At 32.9% G+C, this 20,101-nt stretch overlaps 1 protein-coding gene across 1 annotated transcript in view; it reads right to left on the bottom strand.

Moving 5' to 3' along the window:
• LOC127861851 (uncharacterized) overlaps nucleotides 1–11,100 on the bottom strand; it is a 19,513-nt gene extending 8,413 nt beyond the window's left edge. The window contains exon 1 of the mRNA XM_052400556.1: nucleotides 10,986–11,100. Within this exon, the coding sequence (XP_052256516.1) occupies nucleotides 10,986–10,987 (2 nt within the window). The 5' untranslated portion in view covers nucleotides 10,988–11,100. The remainder of the gene's footprint in view (nucleotides 1–10,985) is intronic.
• Between the last annotated feature and the right edge of the window lie 9,001 nt (nucleotides 11,101–20,101).

Raw genomic sequence — 20,101 nt, forward strand, 5'->3', positions numbered from 1 at the left:
ATCTTGCCGTTAAATATTGCACGGTCAGTTTTTCACAGAAACACATATATTGCAGTTTTATTTTATACAGTGAGTTACCAAGCAAAGCGTAGTAAACTTAAATTACATCATAATCATGGTATTAAATGACCATATCTGCTTCGTTAGCAGTGTAAGCCTTAGTATATCGATGTTTATATTATAGTATGTTGAGTGCATGAATTATGCTTGAAGTCGTTTTCTGTTAAACGTTGAGTCACTGAGGCGTTCTTGAAACGCTTTATATGTTCTTAGGAGAGTGACAACGCTCGATATCCTATTTTGTTGTACGGTGGGTTGCCTAGCAACGTTTGATATGCATTTAATGCTGTTCAGTTTGCTGACTAACAACGATTGATGTTTGTTTAATGTTGTACGGTGGGTTGGCTATTAACGTTTCGTATGCATTTAATGGTGTACAGTTGGGTGACTAACAACGATTGATGTTTGTTAAATGTTGTACGATGGGTTGGCTATTAACGTTTGATATGCGTTTAATGTTGTACATTTTGATGACTAACACCGATTGATATGCGTTTAATGTTGTACGGTAGGTTTGCAATCAAAGCTTGTTATGCATGTTAAGTGTAATGTTTTATTGGAGTCTGTTGGCAAATAAACTTTCACTTAACGATACATCTGGTTTTATTTGCCATTCCAAAGTCAGCCATTTTGTTGCAATCATCCTAATGTTAGAACACATACGAATTAAAATGTAAAAAAAAGCCATTCATATTATACTGTGAATGTATTATCTTTTGTAATGTATATTCTAATGCCTCGTATTGATACTTTGGTTAAGTAATACGTGCTCTTTTGCAATAACAATATTCATAGTGCGTACTTAAACAATAACATATGGTAGAGATGGGCCTCACGTCAATAATCGGCACGATGCCGATGTCAAGTTCCGGTCCAGCTCTGTCCTATGTTATCGTTTATATAACATATCATCCTATTGTTTCCCTTACTTAGAACTAATTACCGTCATAGATCTCCGAACTTTTGTTTTCATTAAGATAATTAATTGATTATGCAATTTTTGACGTGTCTCATGAGACAAAAAACACCATTTAATGCAAGACACTTTTGATTTTCAGGACAAACATGCGGTTGTTGTTCATGTTGTTTTTTTACGATGAAATGCGAAATTAAAAAAAATAGACCATCGAGCAAATTCGTCACATATTTCGAAGTGTGCGTCTGTCATGCAAAATAATAAATATCAAGAGGAATAAAGCAAATCGCTCCGACCAGTAATCGATTTCGTACATCGTGTTTGGGTATAAATTTGTTGGCATTCGATACATCCGTTTACACGTAAATATTGCGGTTTAAAATTACATTTAGATCGATGGAAGGAAGAACAGAAAATGGGAATCCGTACTTTTTTCAATAACATTATGAAAGGATTAGATCAAAATTATCATTCAGGTAAGCATGTTGTTTATTAATTGTGTTTGATTACTCCAAATAAAGTTCAAAAGAGTCATCAATCGGATCTATTGTTTCAGCTGGTACTTGTCATATACCGGCCAATTAACTTGAGTGTGAATGAATCACGAATGAGCCACGATCAATGAAACTAGGCTTAATACATGTGCGAAAAGTGTCGTCTTAGATTAGCCTGTGTAGACCCCACAGGCAAATCAGGGAAGTCACTTTTCGCTTGTATATTTTTCATTTTAAGGAAGTGTAATAATGTTATACCCAAGTAAGTATCAACAGTAAAACAATTGCGTACTTAACAATGAAACAATTATCCCTTATGCAAAGATGTCCGGAGAAAGTTTACATTGGATTTAAGCTACTTTTTTCCTGAAAATATTCAACAGTTTTTTGAACTTCTGAAACATTACTTTATGTTGAGGTAATAAAACGAGATCCTAAGGCTACACTTCCAATAAGGATGCTTAAACATAAATTATGAAAAAGCAGGTACGTAACCGATAACAGTACTTGTACTTTCAGTTTATTGTCTTACATAGTCAAATCTCATTTATTATTTAAGTAAATATTTTATCAAGATGTAAAAAAGCATTATCCAAGTAGTATAATTGTATCAATTTACCATTTAAAATTTATTGTTATTGTGATTTTAATCTAATTCTACGAAGTAAATGTTTATTTAATAAATTCGTTCATTGCGAAATATTTTGTGGGTATACGTGCGGTTAGCAATGCCTTTTCAACAAACATCAACCTGCAATGCTGTGCATTGACCATTCTTTAGCGGTAACTCACGTTTAAATATCGATTAAACCGTTTTACATAGGCCACATTCATACATCGATCGATGCATAATGCAATATATATTATGTTTACATTAAACAATGTCATTGCCATATATTGATATGACTAACAAATCACACTTGAACATTTTCGATAAAACACACCTACCACTTGCTTTTTTAAACTGCAAACATGAATTTCTCTCTTAAAACAGAATTTAATGTACTGAAAAAAAACACTAAGTGCTTGAAGAACGTTTTAGGACATGAGGTCATATGTAAACAACCAACCAACATGGGTATAGTAAAAAAGTCAGCGTTTTTTTGGCCTGGGATGATGAGGAAAATTAAGAATTTGTACTGAGTTTTTCATCTGTATGAAATACAGATCATCCAATGTTAAGATACCCATGGTATCTCATAAAACACAAGAACACTTACAAGAACTTGGCAATTTGTCCATAGCGACATATTCCATTTTGATATGATTTCTTTTCATATCATTGACTAATATAGTTGACACTTTAAGATAGACTTGCTACCGACGCAAACTCATGAACTGTCATACTAAAACTTCGCAAATTTCATAAGATTTGGTGAGCCGGTTGTTTTCTTCTGTGAAAACGGAAGTCAAAATTACACATCATAAGAGCCTCTTAACTTTGCTTAAAGTGGATTAAACATGCAACAATACTTCTTCCATTAGAGCACAGTCAAATGGTTTGACTGAGGTCATTGAACAAACAGCTAAGCGTATTGTATTCAAGGCAAAAGAAGCAAAGTCTGATCAAGACATTGCAATAATAGTCTACATAAATACCCCATGGCAGGATATAGGATTATCGCCTGCACAATTGTTGCAGAAATCGACGCACACAATATGCCATTCCTTTGAAGAGAGAAACTGATAACAAGGGATGTAACACATCATTTGAAACACACAAAATCAGCATGGCAAAATCTAAGCAGAAACATTATTTTGTTCGGTCATCAAAACAAGAGATACCAATGACATAAAATCAGTTTGTTCTGCATCAAGTTGGTAAAAAATTGCAACCAGCAAAGGTTTTTCTAAACATAATTACAGATATTACAACATCCAGACACCTGATGAGGGTATATACGGCAGAATTCGACAGGTACTTATGGAAACAAATGAGAAATTTGGCATTCATTAGTTTGCCTTAAAACATCCCTTACGAACGCGGGAACTCATTAAAACAAGATACACCGGATAAACAGCAATCAGGTTCACCAAATACAAATCCAATTCATGAGAACAAAATATACTTGAATGTAGATAACAATATGCTATCTTTACATTCATCGGTATTAAACAGTAACAGTAATTCCTTGAAACTTATTTAATGAAGACAACACTGTGTTCTCTTGAGATTTGTTGGTGTTAAACAATAGCAGGCGTGCATTGAATGAGTTTCCAAATAAACATTATCTTCTTGAAGAGCGGTAGTGCTCATAAACTTGATTGTTTTCACTATGCAAAGTTTTTGCTGATGAATGAACTTACTTTTAGAATGTTTGGTTACATTTTGTCGTGAATGTTTATTTATGTTAATACTTTATTTTGCTTAGCCTATGTATACTTATGCTATCATTAATCGAAGCAATATGTTTATTTGATTATTACATATATATTTTAATAATATATTTGACAAAGTGTTCAAGAGTTGTTTGCATCTTCAAATTGTATTTCTTATTATTAGAGGGAGATGCACCATGATTAAGTTACTTAGAAACAGGCTATAGCTAATTAATATACACAATGGTTAGTCATAAAATAGACGCAGACAGCCCTCACTTTCACGTATATGTAGTGCTTAGAGTAACATCATTGTAAGAAGTTGTAGTGCTAAGCTTCATTAGAATGCTATTAAATATATAACCCAACACTGGTGATATTTAAAGGGACCTTCTCAAAGATTTTGGCATGTATTGAAGTTTGTCATGTTAAGCATTACATTGATAAATATAGGCATTGGAACTAAATGGCTGCAATACAAAACAAGACCATAATTAAAGAAAGAAAAAAAATCCTCAACTGGGATCGAACCTTGGAGTAAGAGTCTAATACTTAAATTACTCGGCCATCTGTGCCCATACAGAGAGTGGCGAATTTGTGCTATGTAAGCAATCCTTGTAATGTCACAAAATATATAACGATAACAACAGATCTCTCCAAATTATTCAACGTTTCGCATTCGTTACGCTTTATAATTTTCAATCTTTCAAATCGTTAAAAAATGCATATAATCATTATTTTAGAATATGGTAAATGTTCAGTATTACTGTTATCTTGCAAATGTAAAAACAACGAAACAGAACACATACGGTGACCCTTAAATAACTTTCACGTTAGGATTTGCATTAGTATTGCACTGAGTTAAAATTTCGCGTAGACCATAATTCACTTAGTATCAAACTATTTTAAAATACAATTTTGAAACACATACATAGAATGCGTGCAGGACATTGAAATACTACATTGAAAGTCAGTGCAGAATACAAGAACATCAACGTTTTAATCTGTATTTAGAGAATAATTGTACTTTGTTTATTGGATGTATAGTCCATTTCTCATGCGCAACATAACTCGGCAAGGACTGTATTTACGAGACATGCCCCGTAGAAGATCCACAATTCGCGAGCCAATTTGTTGAATAGTTTGTGCCTTTTGTGCATATGTGGGGCATATTTATCAAATTGAATAATTGAATATATTTTTAAATATTATGTTTCATATGTTGGAGCAGTCCCCGATTTAAATTGAAGCAAATCTTCGAAACAATTAACTAATGAAAACACTGTGAGGTCTTCATAGAACATATACACTACTCTTAATATAATATTACGGAATAAATATTGTAATTCGTAACATTTTTCATTTTCATTGATAAAAACAACATGCCTGTTTTTCCAGAGTTGTAAAGGCCCAGATCACAACTTTTGTTACCAACACAAATTTGAGGGCATTTGGCTTCAATATTGACAGCACTTTCATCAATATATTAACATTTGTGACAAACTGTTTTAAAATGGCGTTTACTTACAGGATGAACACAGAAAACAAGCCAATCGGAAATAAATATTATCTTCAACATTCAAAAGTTAAGAGGGTTGTTAAGATTTACAAATCTCTTCATTTTAGCTAGTGTTTCAATAGACAAGAATATTAAAACACCGGATACATCCGCAGGAAAGAAACTCTCGAAACATTCGTTTTTCTATGTACACAAGATTTAACAATAAGCGATTTTCTGATACAAAGTAATTTCATTTATTTCCTTAAATGTATGCATTTCTTAAAATCTACATTCACTTAAACAACGATGACATATCCGCGATAGAGTATCCTTCTGTCAATAAAACCCTTTATACTGAGGCGTGTGTAAAGTAATTACTTGATCAATATACGTCTTGTTCAAATTGCTAAAATATGCATAATCAATACAGTAAGCTAAAACAAGTATACATTAACTCGACGCCTGACCTATGATTTGTAACACGACACTTTATGTGCAGGCATTTAACGACCAATAAACATTTCAACTACACTGACCTGTATCAAAAATTAATGCCTGCATATCAGCAAAGAACAAAACAATACCCGAACTATCGAATTGTGTTTCGGACATGATATACAGTCGAGTTACTATTACCGGATCAGTAGCGTAATAAAGTTGGGCTGGTGAAAAGCAATGCATGTTTTGGTACTTCTATTACACCAGTTTAATAAAATATAACTTTTGCTTACTGTTGAAGCAAAAATTCTGTTTTAAAATGCAGACAATATATTTTTAATTCACATTTGTTCACAGCGGAATTTATGCATTAACGGATCGGTTGTAGCCAAAGCGGACCAGGTTATCAAAACCACTCAGGGCATCTCAAACGCTGTTCGAACTGTCAAAACATAAAATGTGTACCCATATACTGTGATTATAACATTGAATACAGTTGATATGCTTATGCACTGTGATTATGTTGTGTTTTATATAATATTTTACAAATTGCAAGCCGTGGAAATTGACATGGCAAAGTATGCACTATACTGGAAAAACCCACTAACCATTTAAACCAGGCCCATTTCAACAAACGATGGTAGTTTCATTTTATTAATAACAATTGCTATGTTATGTGATTTTGAAGGGATTATCAAAGGGTCAGCTTAATTGTAGCAGCACATAAGTGGGTTTATTCACAGGCTAGCTAATTTAGAGAAATATATAGTGTTTCACTGTAAATTATTTGTTTAAAATTTTAAATAGATCCAACAAATATGGATATCTTATAAAACATGATAATTTCTAATAATCTTTAATCATCAATATTTAATATGAAACACAAACAAAACGTACACTCCATTGAGATCCTTTATTGTAAAAATCAACAAGATGTTCATCCAGTTTAATATATGTATTTTTAATCAACTGGACCGCAATTAATTAAGAATAAATCACCATAGACAACAGTAAACTATAAGCAAGCAAAACAAAACTAAAACAACTGAACACCAGAACGTAAAATAATACAAAAATATAAATGTAAAATAGCATCACTTCGTAAAAAAGCATTGATAATATAATTATATAAAAATGATGACTGCTTGAAACATGTAAACGTTACAATTTAAATTATTGAAGGACTGATTTTGAAAATTAACATTGATTTAAATAATACATTTTTTAAAGAGTAATGACTTATTTAAAACGCTGCATGTTTTAATGACTAAACCTAAATGACTCAGTTGAACAGAAAACTGAAAGCGTTAAGTGATAAAAGACTTATGACTTATTGAAAATGCTGCACAGTTAGTAGGCTCTTTGAAAGACACAGGTTCACACATATTGTTGATACTGGTGCTTAAAAGGTTTGCATTACGGTCTTTGTCTAATTAAATGTTTGTGTTGGTAAATTTCATTGCCAAAGGTTTCAAGTGTACATGTAATTATCTACGAAAAATAGTTCACACCATAGCTAGGTGTAAATATCTTAGAATATCGAAAAATGAAGGACAATTATATTAGTACTTATGTTATGTATATGTTACACATACGTGAGACTTTATAGCATACAAAGAGTGACACAAGGAATGAAACTTATCTAAGAATTGATAATTGCATGGTTTTGCCCTCAAACATATCGGATCATGCTTCGGTTAAACTGACAAAAGTGTGTTCTGCATCATCAAAAACAACATATAAGCGATGTATGACAATGTCTAATGTGGGGCAGGCCATGGTGGGACGCCTAGACAATGCTGTTCTTTAACAATCGCATACATAGAGCCCAAAGCCAAATATTCTAAACAAAGCAGCCAGACAATGTGCCTGGAATATGAAAGTTGGACATGTTATTACTGGTGATCTTAATTTCATTCAAAATAAAAGCCTACGAAATTTACTGCGCAGAGGCCCTAAGTATATACTTCCTATTCCTATCGATTTTGATAACTGCATTAAGAAAATCGATACATCTTTACATGAATATTGTACAAAATGGTGCAGGAAGGAAAAGGCAGAAATAACTGCACTCACTGAATGGAAAACCAAAGTATTATTTATGGCCATGAATAAGATATATTGTTATAATACAAATCCTTTGGCCTTACCACATTCACCTTGATTTAATAAACAAAGTCTCTGTAAATTGCTTAACGACTTACAATCTTAATTCGTCATAGTTCCTGCAGATAAGGCTGCTAATAATTTTATAATAATATGACGAGTGTTTTATGTTTAAACGATTATACAATTGTGAAATATTGAAATTATTGCCGACCATATTACTGTGTGCAAAAATCTAAATGTAACATTAAATATTACTGACAAGAAATTGCCATCACCAAACTGGATACCTAAATTACATAAAACGCCATATACAAGTCGTTATATCGCTAATTCAGTGTCTTGTACCACCAAGCAATTATCAGTGTATCTAACATCCGCATTGAGTGCTATTAGATATCATAGTGCTAAATATTGTAATAAGGTCTGTGAAAATAGTAATATAAACATTTTTTTTGGTCAATAAAAAGCTCCTTATAAGTTATTGATAAAATTAAAAATTAAAAAAATATTAGTTGTCACAAGTAAGCACATATGATTTTTCTACACTATATACAACGCTTCCTTACACTTTAATAAAATCTAAACTTGTTTCTGTGATTGAAAAAACACTTGCAAGAGAGAAGTGTTCTTATCTTGCTTTAAACACTAAAACAGTTTTGTTTTTACTTATAATATATTAGATAGATACACCATTTGGACTTGTCTTGACTTTTGTGCAGCACTTACTTTTCTTCTGGATAACGTGTTTGTTGAATTTAATGGTAACATATTTAAACAAATTATGGGTACTAATTGTGCGCAACTTATAGCTGATCTTTTTTATATTGTAATGAAAGCGGTTATGTTAGAATTATCGAAAACTAACAACTAGATTTGAATCAACGGTTAAACATAACTAGTAGGTACATGTACATTGATGACGTACTTAATTTAGACAACCCATACTTTAAACAAAATATTCACAAAATCTACCCAAACGAACTAGTCGTAAATAAATCGTGTCAATCCAATACAGATGCTGTGTATTTAGACTTACATCTTACTGTTAATAATAATATGATTAAGACAAGTTTATACGACAAACGGGACGACTTTAACTTTGAAATTGTGAATTTTCCGTTCCTACATGGTAACATCCCTATGGTATTTACATTTCGAAGTCGGTACGTTACGCCAGAGCATGCTCATGTTTTAAAGATTATAATGATCGCAATCGTATATTAACAAAGAAATTGCTAAAACAAGGTTTTTGTATCATAACCTACGACGTAAATTCGCTAAATTTCACTCAAAGTATGGTGATTTAATTTCAAAATATAATGTTTCTGTAACATGGTATTTAACTTATAGAATTTCCCACCCATTTTAAGAAGATGTTTTGGAGCGTGTTCGCAAATTAAAATATCTTAAAGAAAATGTTTATATTAAACTTTTCAATTTAATTTACTCATTTTTATCAAAATGATATGATATTGACGTACTTAAAAAAACACATGCTTGTTTGTTATCGATTCAGTATATCGTTCTTCTCTAAAAATTTGGAATTACTAATGGAATGACCATTCTATTTGTTTTATTCTAAAATATTCAATAAACATGGTGGTTTTATTGATAATTCGATTTTACAGTACTGCCCCTTTAATATTTTTTATATTTTAGTTTACACTACTGCCCCTTTAATTATATTGGATTTTTTGTACGTCATTGTGTAATCGCTTCTAAATTACGTCATCCGATCCACTTTTCTGTTTTGGGCTACATGCATAGGTCATCGGGTTCATATCGTTAAACTTTATTAATATTTTCTCTCTTACGGGCGTTTCTTGTTTGATTTATTTTTTAGCAGTCATACAAACAACCAAGCTATGTTATATAGATCTTTTACACCCATTATTGCTGCTTCTTTCTGTATTCGCACGATGATGATCTGAAATATTAACTTTATGATGTTATATTCTTAAAGCTTTTTCTAAAAAGAAGGGATATAGTTGACACTCGTTCGTACTTTCATTTCATCGTTCCTCAAAAAGTTGTTACTATGTTGCTCTGGTCTCTTTTCTACCATTGAGTAATTAAATGGTAATTAAATTGAATGTGTTTTAATTCCCTTTTATTATTGTTTAATTTGAGTTGCAATGCTATGGGGTTAAATTTTATTTACACTTATATTTATCATGTATATTGCTGAGCCAAGTGTGAGGTTGAGCGCTCTCAAACCGGTTTTAACCCCCAATTCTTTGCATTGACCTTTCCAAGGCGATGACCCTAGCTTTATTCTTCTATGTGTGTATGTTGTTTCGTGTTGAGCTGTTTCGTACTGTTTTGGCAATTGGTTGCTTGCCTTAAATAAAGGACCAACTAATTGTTTATATTGAGAATGCAGTATGGCTCCAGCAGTTGGAGTTTCCCTCCTTATATGGTAATTACATATTTGAAGTTTCAATTTAATCCCTTTGAACAGGTGGAAGAAATACGATACACATACTACAAACATTTTTTATCTATTGACTGCTGTGCATTTTTAATCTATGAATGAACAGTATATTTTAATTATAATTATGTGTATATGTATCATACATAGTAAGCGTTTATTTAAAAAAAAAATCTCCATAAAATAAGATTAAACAATTCCCTTACAGCTTTAAAACGTAATTTAAATGTCAGTAACAAAATTGGATGGCTTTTAAAACGTTTGAGACAGCTCATGTATATAACAGGTCACACTTGATCCGCTATTGCCCTAATTATTCAATCCATTTACGGTGGTGCAACATCTTAAAAGCAAAACAAAACTAAAATTCCGAAAAAAATAGCGTTATAAAGAAAATGCCTTGAATATGCTGTCTGCAAAGTATCAGTGAACACAGATTACTATTAATCGCGATACGCATTCTTTAACATCAACGTGATCCGCTATTTTATAAAGATCCGTTTATGGCAACTTGACTGCACCTCAACTGCAAACGAAACTCTATGCACGTTAACAAGAAATTAGTTTGAAGATTGCGAACCTATGAGCCATAAATTACACACCGATATACAATACATTAAACATGTTAATTTCCGACTATTGGTAATGACTAAATGTATTCTCAATAATTGTTCCATTTTTTATATATATATTATTAAACGAGTAAAACAAACTCACATATTAGTCCGACCTCCCGCACTACCGAATTTTTCTCGACGGCAATAATACGCACTCACGGCTGTGTAATATGTTCAAATTGGTTTAAAGTGAATAGAAGGAAGGACTGTTCAACTGTATATAGGACGTAAATCTGTGGTAACTTAAATTTCCGCCTGTGGTGTAACAAGGGCTGTCAATTAAAATCGTAGATTATTGCTACATAGTAAGACATATGGCTGTGAATTAAATAACATTGGAGGTGTCACACTCTTTGTTTGAACTTTACTTAAGTATATTCATTTAACATGTATCGTCAATTTTCGAAGATACAAAGAAGAAGCGAGTTTCCGATTACCAATCGCTGAAAGCCATTGATGCTCACAATCACTTCATTAATAGTTTATGTGCTTTTAGATGTGAGTATCTGTTTTTCAGCCCGTACATCTATTTATCATGTTGAGGTACCCTTTCCGCTTTGAAATATATTTATATTCCTTGTATTCATAGTAACATAGTAGTAAGTTTCAATGACAAGTACTGTTATCTGCCGTCCCATTTTGCTGAGATCACCATTGTTAATGTGTACATAATCCAGTGCTTACTTATAAAAATATTTTATTTTTTTCAGTCCGCGCTTTAAGTACAAAGCCGTTTTGTAAATTAACTTTACTCTTTATTTTACTCGGATGTTAGTTTTATATTATACCGTTATAATTATCAGGGGAATTAAACAAATTTTAATTTAAACTATACTATATTACATGTTCTACATGTATAGTGCGCCAGCCCGGGACAGCTGCGTATACATATAAAATAGTAATTCGTGATGGGACATAGTTTCAATTTTCTTATTTATGTTCTTAAATTTAGAAAGCTAAATGGTTGATATGTTAACATTTGACACAATAATGCGCAAAATAACAGAGCTGTGCACTTATTTAACGATATTGGGACAGCCCTCGTACATACAAAGCTATCAGATAATAATAGCGAGTGTATTCGTATTCATTGAACGCGTTACAAGTGTTTATATCCGTTTTATAGCAAATCTGAGTCGGTTTGCATTACTACAAGCAACATTATACTTTTAATGGGTTTATTAGATATGAGTGCATTTTTTACTGAGAAATAATCATTTTACAGATAATGTCTATGTAAAATATTGACTTAGCTAATTATATCTAATAAACCCGTCAAAAGTATTATTGGTGAAATGTTTTAAGACTTACATACTACATCGAACATTATAACTAACTATAACAAAAAATGGTATGAGCACACCAAAACATCTCGCATTGTATTTGCACTTGTAAAAGCCATCTGTGTAATGTCCGCTCCACCCGCAAAACATTATTCGAATAAAAGGTTTTTATTTGAAACGAAGCTATTATAACTTGTACAAGATACTTAATAAACGGTTATCTCATGTCAGTACCTTTCTAGTGAAAACCCTTCGCATATGCTTACCATGTTTGCACCAGTCCGGTGACCATTCATTGTATGCATAGCTGTCTCAGCCGAAACCAATCATGTGTTAGCCAGTTAAGTAACCGTCTAGTAGAACTGCCTGAGCCTATTCTTATCCTCTGTGGGCAAGTCCAGACAAAGTGTAATGGCCTCTTAGACAGCTTGTTGTAAGAACGAGACCATACAATTAATGAGGTTACCTACCTTCATTGTACGCCTCATGAGTTAAACGTACATAATGTACATTACGCATGTGAACATGTCGACATTGGGGAAACAAGATTGCCTGCAAGTTTTTTAAATTGATTTTAATTCATTTTAAATTAGTGAACATAATATTTGCAATTTTCTTTCACATTTCACAGTTTCAGTTTTAAATTTTACTATTTTAGTTCAACCAAACGTTCGTGCTAACGAACAAAACAAGTTAACAGGTTCAACATTTGCAGACTTGACATATACATATATTGCATGTTTCTATGTGATGTTAATACAGCAACGTCAGTTCGATGGTTTGATCACAGAAATTGCAAACATTGTTGTGTAAAGTCAACAGATGGCTGTATCTAGAGGCGGATTAATTGCGACCAAAACCACTTTCAATCTGACATTAACTACACACACCACTGGGCATGCGCAGTTTTGGAAAATATATATGTTCGGTAAACCATCGTTCTCGTGATTGTTTACTTCGGAGTATTGTTGATATTTCGATTACTTCGAAGTGTCCTTGACTCTTCATTGTGAAAACCGGATTCGCAAAGTGATAATGATGACGCTTAAGTTTTAATCAGAAACTAACATGTTGTTTCCTATACTTAAGAGTACTGTACATATTTTTAAAGTGAAAATGTCTGCTTGTATTTCATAGACTGTAATTGGAATCGGAATTCGTTTGTTTAAACTTTAATGTGTAATGTAACCAATTAAGCTACTTCTAAATTTCGTTTTAATGATATCGCTATCGCATGCTTGGATTTACATATCACTGGGGAAAGACGTATCATTTCTGTATACGTCCACAGGGCGAAGACGAAATGCTAGAGTATTTTGATAAAATATAATTAAACAAACTAATTAATATTAAAAGTTCAATAATTGAAATAGGCTTGCGCAATTCATTTACACTTGTTATTCAAAATCAACCCTCATTTTACATATCAGCTTTATCAACCAATCTACACATGTTACTTTGTGACCTTGAGACACCAAACAAATCAAGCACGTGACTGTGTGACCTTTAGATACCAAACAAATCAAGCACGGGTATTGTTTGACCTTGAGACACCAAACAACTAAAGAACGCGACTGTGTGACCTTTAGACACCAAACAACTCAAGCACCTGATTGTGTGACCAAACAAATCAAGCACGGGTTTTCTTTGATCATGAGATGCCAAACAAATTAAGCAGGGGCATTGTGTGACCTTAAGACACCAAAAACCTCAAGTATGCTAACCGATAAAGTGAATCTATTTCGTTGTGATCTTTGACTAAGTGCAAACTTCTAATGAAAATAACTCGAGATTTCATAACATATGTATGCAACGATTCACTTAAATAATCAATGACGAATGATAACAAGTGTAAGCTCACAATATATTCAAATTCAAAACAAAGTTCAATTCGCGCATACACTTTTACTGGATAAAAATAGGAATAACATGTTAATAACCGATTTAAGCATTGGCATTTTTATGAATACGAGAGTAGCCTTGATAGACACAACACTGTTCAGACATTTAATAATTAAAGAGCCATTTACAGTGTTAAAGGTCTCAACTTATGCCAGAAGTTCCAACATGGCAGCCATAACCTGACTGAAAATTGCATTGTGGGAAACAATACCGCTGTGACTCACACATGGGCGACTACTTTATAATATGTATACATATTGAGTTTTCAAAGCTTGTGCCCATCGCCTAAATCATATTTATAGAATATAACAATAGATGTGCTACAACCGGCCGTGGATCGCTCGTATACCATATATGGTTTTATAATCTATATTATTATTTTGTGTGACGTCACATCCGGGGTTGTAAGCGCATTTGTATATATTATGTTAAAGTGGTTCAATGAAGCGACGTGCCTGCACACTTCAACCCTTTCATGAGAGATGTGAGTGTTCTCATTAATACGGAAGATTTAAAACGGCTGGTCTATCCATAATGGTATACCTTCAATTGCAAGTAAGCGATGCCCGAAGCATGTGCTTAGCTAAACAATACCATCGTGTGTCTATGCACTTGAAGATTTTTTTTTAATTTTGTGATACAGCCTTTCTGGTTAAAAGATTGACTTTGGCCGATTGAACATGTATACTTATTATTGCGACGCAGTTTAAAACACTCCCAACACGATGTAATGGAAAGTATTTGTATTTTTTATTTTAGGCATATGCTATAATAATACATGAAAATGTCATATTTCGCTTACCAAGCTCTATGGCACGACGTACACATGAATGCATATAGAATTGGTATCAATATACAATGTATTTCGATGTTTCGATGCCTCTGTGTAAACGATCAATTCCAGTTTGTCAATTTAATAGTCTATGACATTCCTGTTGGACAAATTAATTTTCCAAACTGTACTGTCTTAATTTACGGACTTATAAAATATCGTAATGAAAAATGAATCAATAAATTCTAAGCATCAGAAGAATGAAAAAATGTTCATTGTTAACTTATAAGAAAAACTACAAAGTTAAAAAGTTTCGTTCAATGAAAGAGTTGGTCTTCACACTATTAATAGCTTACATGTCGACGATATCAAGGCTAAGTACATCTCAACCTGACTCAAGCCCACATCATAACACCTCTCATAACCAGATTGATCTGACAGACAACCGATGGATGTTCGTCATGTACACGTTTCCTACCGAGCGATAAGCTTTTTTTGTCAGAAGGGGGTCATCCGATGTAAATGACATAACACACATGAAATTTATATACGTCCACCTGACACCCAACTTAACTAAAACCTCGGCCCGCAACAACGTAAGCGCACAAAGAAGGACACATGAAATCTTTATAAAATATATCTGCGTGCACAGGTCGGTACAGGAAAATATCTTTTTATTCATTTTAAAAAGGGGTCATTATAGGTGAATACTCGTTTAAAGGCATTATTGCAAGTCTTTGTAAGTGCCATCTGAAGCCATACATTATAAAAAAACGGCCAATAAGGGCCAGGTTGCTACCGGAGGATTGATTGTATTTTCCCGAAAAGGGTCATTAAATATACATACCCATTTACTAAAAATTAAGAACGCACACGACATGTATGTACGTCTCCATGTTATTCATCATAATTTAAAACCCGGTCAGTAACTTTGTCAGCTGAACAGGCAAATGATGGTGGTATGTGTACACACAATAATATAAAATAACGCACACGAAAGAAGTGCACGTTTCCCCGAAGCCAGTACAACTGCTCGACAATAGATCAGTTTGATGAGTAGACGACGGGAAGTTATTATTCACCGGAAAATAACTCTTGCTTGTAAGACAGAGGCTAGTAAATGTGAATAGCCATTCACTGAAAATGACACATTCGGCACGTTTGTTGTACTGTATACGTTTTCCAGCCTCCAAACCAAAGTGAAATGCGCAGGCATAATATACTTATTACTATGTTGTTATGAATTTTAAATCAGTCATCTTATCGATTGGAACAGCCAACACGACCGGTGGAAGAGTTATCAAGCATTGCGTTTTGTTTTGTGTGTTTTTCCAAATCCAGTAATTTGGCTGCTTGCGTTAATTTGAAGAAACACTCTCGGTATAGTTATCGATTTACATCGTTCATGAACTGATGCAAAACATTTATCATTTCGTAAGTAAACGGCACTTGGTTCCATAACATAAAACAATTATGTGTTATATGTAGAGTTAACAATGTGATTTTGCTTTATATAATAGTATGTAGTTTGTTCGGTATTGTTTTGTTCGACGAGAATCACACTGTAAAACATTATTTGTACTATTACTATATTGTAAACATATAATTTGTGTTTATTATAAACCATACAACCGGGGGAGGGGGTGGGGAGTGCGTTGGGTGCGTTCGCATGCAATGTTTTTCGACAAGTAAAAAAATGTGTACTATAAGTTGCGACCAACTTTAGTCGACGTTATTTATCTTTTCCCTGAATCCAGTGAGTCTTCGTATTTAAGCGTTACAAAAATGTTGAATTCAATAGGCTATCGACAAGTCACCATACACATGTATATAATTGAATTTTTCTATGAAGTCATGTCCAAGATAGACCGTGATTTTTATTTACAATTTTTAACCGCAGAATTGCTGAAATCAATAGAAGTTTTGACAGCAACATGTAAAAAAATCTATGCTGTTATAATGAATTTAAACCGTTATAACATTTGATCTGATGGACGTTAATGTTTAATGTTCATTAATTGTGACGGTTCTTGAGCATAACGGGGAAAACGTCCTTGTTTCAATGTCCTGGTATACACTGTAAAGGACTTTGAGACCAAAGGGCCAGTAGTTTGTGGTTATAGAGTCTTTATGAAGCCTTAAGTTTTATATGTTTCTGAAATTTGTTTAAAAAACAGATAACTAATTTGTTAAAAATAGTTGACAAAAGTAAAAGTAATCAGTTATACCATTTTTTTCTGTTTAGTATTCAGGTTGCAGAATCAGCCTGGTTTTCAGGTATTTACACACGGGCTTGACAGAATGTAAACACACAGTTCAGAACTTTATTTTTACAAATATGTCAAGTTATTGAAATATATTTGAATAATCATAGTGCATAAAAGACAGTTTCTTGCAGTTTGTGCCGATCCTTGAGAATACGTCTGAAATCGGTGACAAAAATTCAATTTGCGTGAACGATATTTGTGCAGTTTAAATAAAAAATTCGAAAAAAGAACACATGCATATTTTATCAATAAATTCTGATGAATTTCACATTGACATACGCAGCTTAAAAATCTATATTTTATGCACTAGTTGAAATTCTTAAGAAAAATTGTTTTACAAAGTTATTTGGAAAAAAGCAGCACTTACCGGTGTGTTGACTTTCATTAACAAAGTCACGTGATCCTGCACCCTGGCATTGATGCAAATGAGAGATGACCCAGTTTTGGTAAACAGTGTTTGTTGTACACTGTTAGCACGTTTTGAGCAATGCTATACCTCTGGAACTATTCATAGTAGCAGACAAACAATTGTTTTGAAAACATTCAAATATTTCTTTTAATTTGCTTGACTTATGAATGGCAAAATATGTAATGGTAAAATACACTAATTTTATCAAGATTCCAATTAATAATGATATTTTATATCGTTCTTCTGTTTTTTTCCTTCTTTGTGACCCGCCGAAAAACGGCCTTTTCCCTCGGATTTTTTTCCCTCAGCTGGTTAATTTTCTCCTAGATTTTATTTACCCCCCCCCCCCCAAAAAAAAAAAATAATTATTTTTTTAACCTTTTAATTTATAAATCTAAGTTAACCTGATCCAGTGTAGAAAATAGACAAATAGAAAAATATTGCATAACTAAATTGTCTGTTGCCTTGAATTTGTTTTACAAACAGTAAACTATGTTAAATTGATTATTTAAAACTGTCGTTATTTTCACGCAAACCCGGCGTTTTACGCAATTTTTCCCCCCAAATCCGGCGTTTCGCGCGATTTTCTTCCCCTCAAAAAGTCCAGACACTTTCCCCAAATTCAGATAAAAAAATCTTTCTTATTATTTATTTTACTTTCTATAAATGTGTTGGTGCATATGTAAACAAAGTATGCGAGTGCATACTAGTGTCGGGTAAAACGCCGTTGATGGACAAATTCGCACCCCCCTTTTCAAAACCCTGGCTACGGGCCTGTTATCGTCAACCGACAACCCCCACTTCACTCATAGTTTCATCACATCGTTCATTCTATGGTATCTTGGCTTTCTTCGGTCTTCGTTCCACGAAACCCATCATTTTCAGTTTCTTATAACTATAAATACATTATGAACAGACACACGTAATTGCACAGTTAGTTGAATGCAAATTAAGTGATCAGGATGCTGTCAGCCTACCAAGTTATAATTGTTAAGTGCTGTTTAAATGCACGTGCGCGTGAGCATTCATCCGATTTAGTCATAGCAGTTTGTTCAGCGTTTTATTTAACCTAGAATGTACAGTGCCCTTTTTCAAGGTTTAAAGGTCCGAAACAATAGTGTGTTTCCGGTCTATGAACTAGCACGCCTGTTTAGAGTTCATAAGTAGTTTTAAGTCCGCGTTTTAATGCAAAGCACTTTTGTTAAATAACCATACACTATATGTCATAACTAGAAGTTAGTTTTGCATAATACTGTCTTAAATATGGGCGATATTAAACAAATTATAATATAAACAATACTAAGTTACACGTGCTACTTGTACAATAACCAGGCCCAGAAAAGCCGCTTTTACATATTACATACTTATTCTTAATGTGACCTAGTTTGAAAGTTCTATTTATGTTAAATAAATAAAATATTTAATGTTGTTTTTATGTTAAAACGTTCAAATATATATAAGTGAAACTCCAGCTGCTGAAGAAGTACTGCATTCTTATTATATACACTTTGTTTGTCCATTATTTAAGGCAAGTGACCAATTGCCCAAACAGTACGAACCAGCACAATACGAAACAACATGCACACCAAGAAGAATAAAGCTGGGGTCACCGCCTTGGAATGGTCAGTTTAAAGCATTTGAAGTTTTAAACCGGTTTTAGAGCGCTCAATCTCACACTTGGTCCAGCAATATTATTGATACATATAAGTGTTAATAAAATTTAACCAGATAACATTGCAACTCAAATTAAACAATAATACAAGGGAATTAAAACGCATTCAATTTAATTATCATTTAATTACTCAATGGTAGGTAGGAGACCAGAGCAACAGAGTAACAACTTTTTGAGGAACGATGAAATGAAATTACGAACAAGTGTCAACTATATCCCTTCTTTTTACAAAGAGATTGAAGAATATAGCATCATATAGTTAAAATTTCAGATCATCATAGTGCAATTACAGGAAGAAACAGCAATATTGGGTGTAAAAGATCCATAATACATAGATTGGTTATTTATATGACTGCTAAAAACTAAATCAAACAAGCAACGCCCGTCAGAGAGAAAATATTAATAAAGTTTTACGATATAAAGCCGATGACCTATGTGTGTAGCCGAACCAGTGACAGTGGAACGGATAGCTTAATTTAGAAGCGATCATAGGAGGGCGGCCGATATATATATATATATATATATATATATATATATATATATATATATATATATATATATATATATATATATATATATATATATATATATATATATATATATATATATAACAAAGTCTCTATAAGCCTTGTATTATTTAAACAAAAACGCTGTTTTTTTATGCCGAAGCTTTTGACCTCACGGTCTTCATCAGCGGAAATGCTGAATTCATGCATAAACGGGTGTAAAAATTTTGCTAAAAGCAACTCGCCCTAGGGCCACCAGCTTGTAAAAGCAGGTCACCCATAATGATTTTGTGGTCACCCTGCATTTTTCACTGCAAATATATGTATGTATACATAAAATTTGTGTTAAAAACAATACAATATATACCATTTACGATCAAGCAAACGGGGTTTTGATTAAAAACA

This window comes from Dreissena polymorpha, chromosome 16 (assembly GCF_020536995.1).
Source record: "Dreissena polymorpha isolate Duluth1 chromosome 16, UMN_Dpol_1.0, whole genome shotgun sequence".
In the NCBI taxonomy this organism is placed as follows: Eukaryota; Metazoa; Mollusca; class Bivalvia; order Myida; family Dreissenidae; genus Dreissena; species Dreissena polymorpha.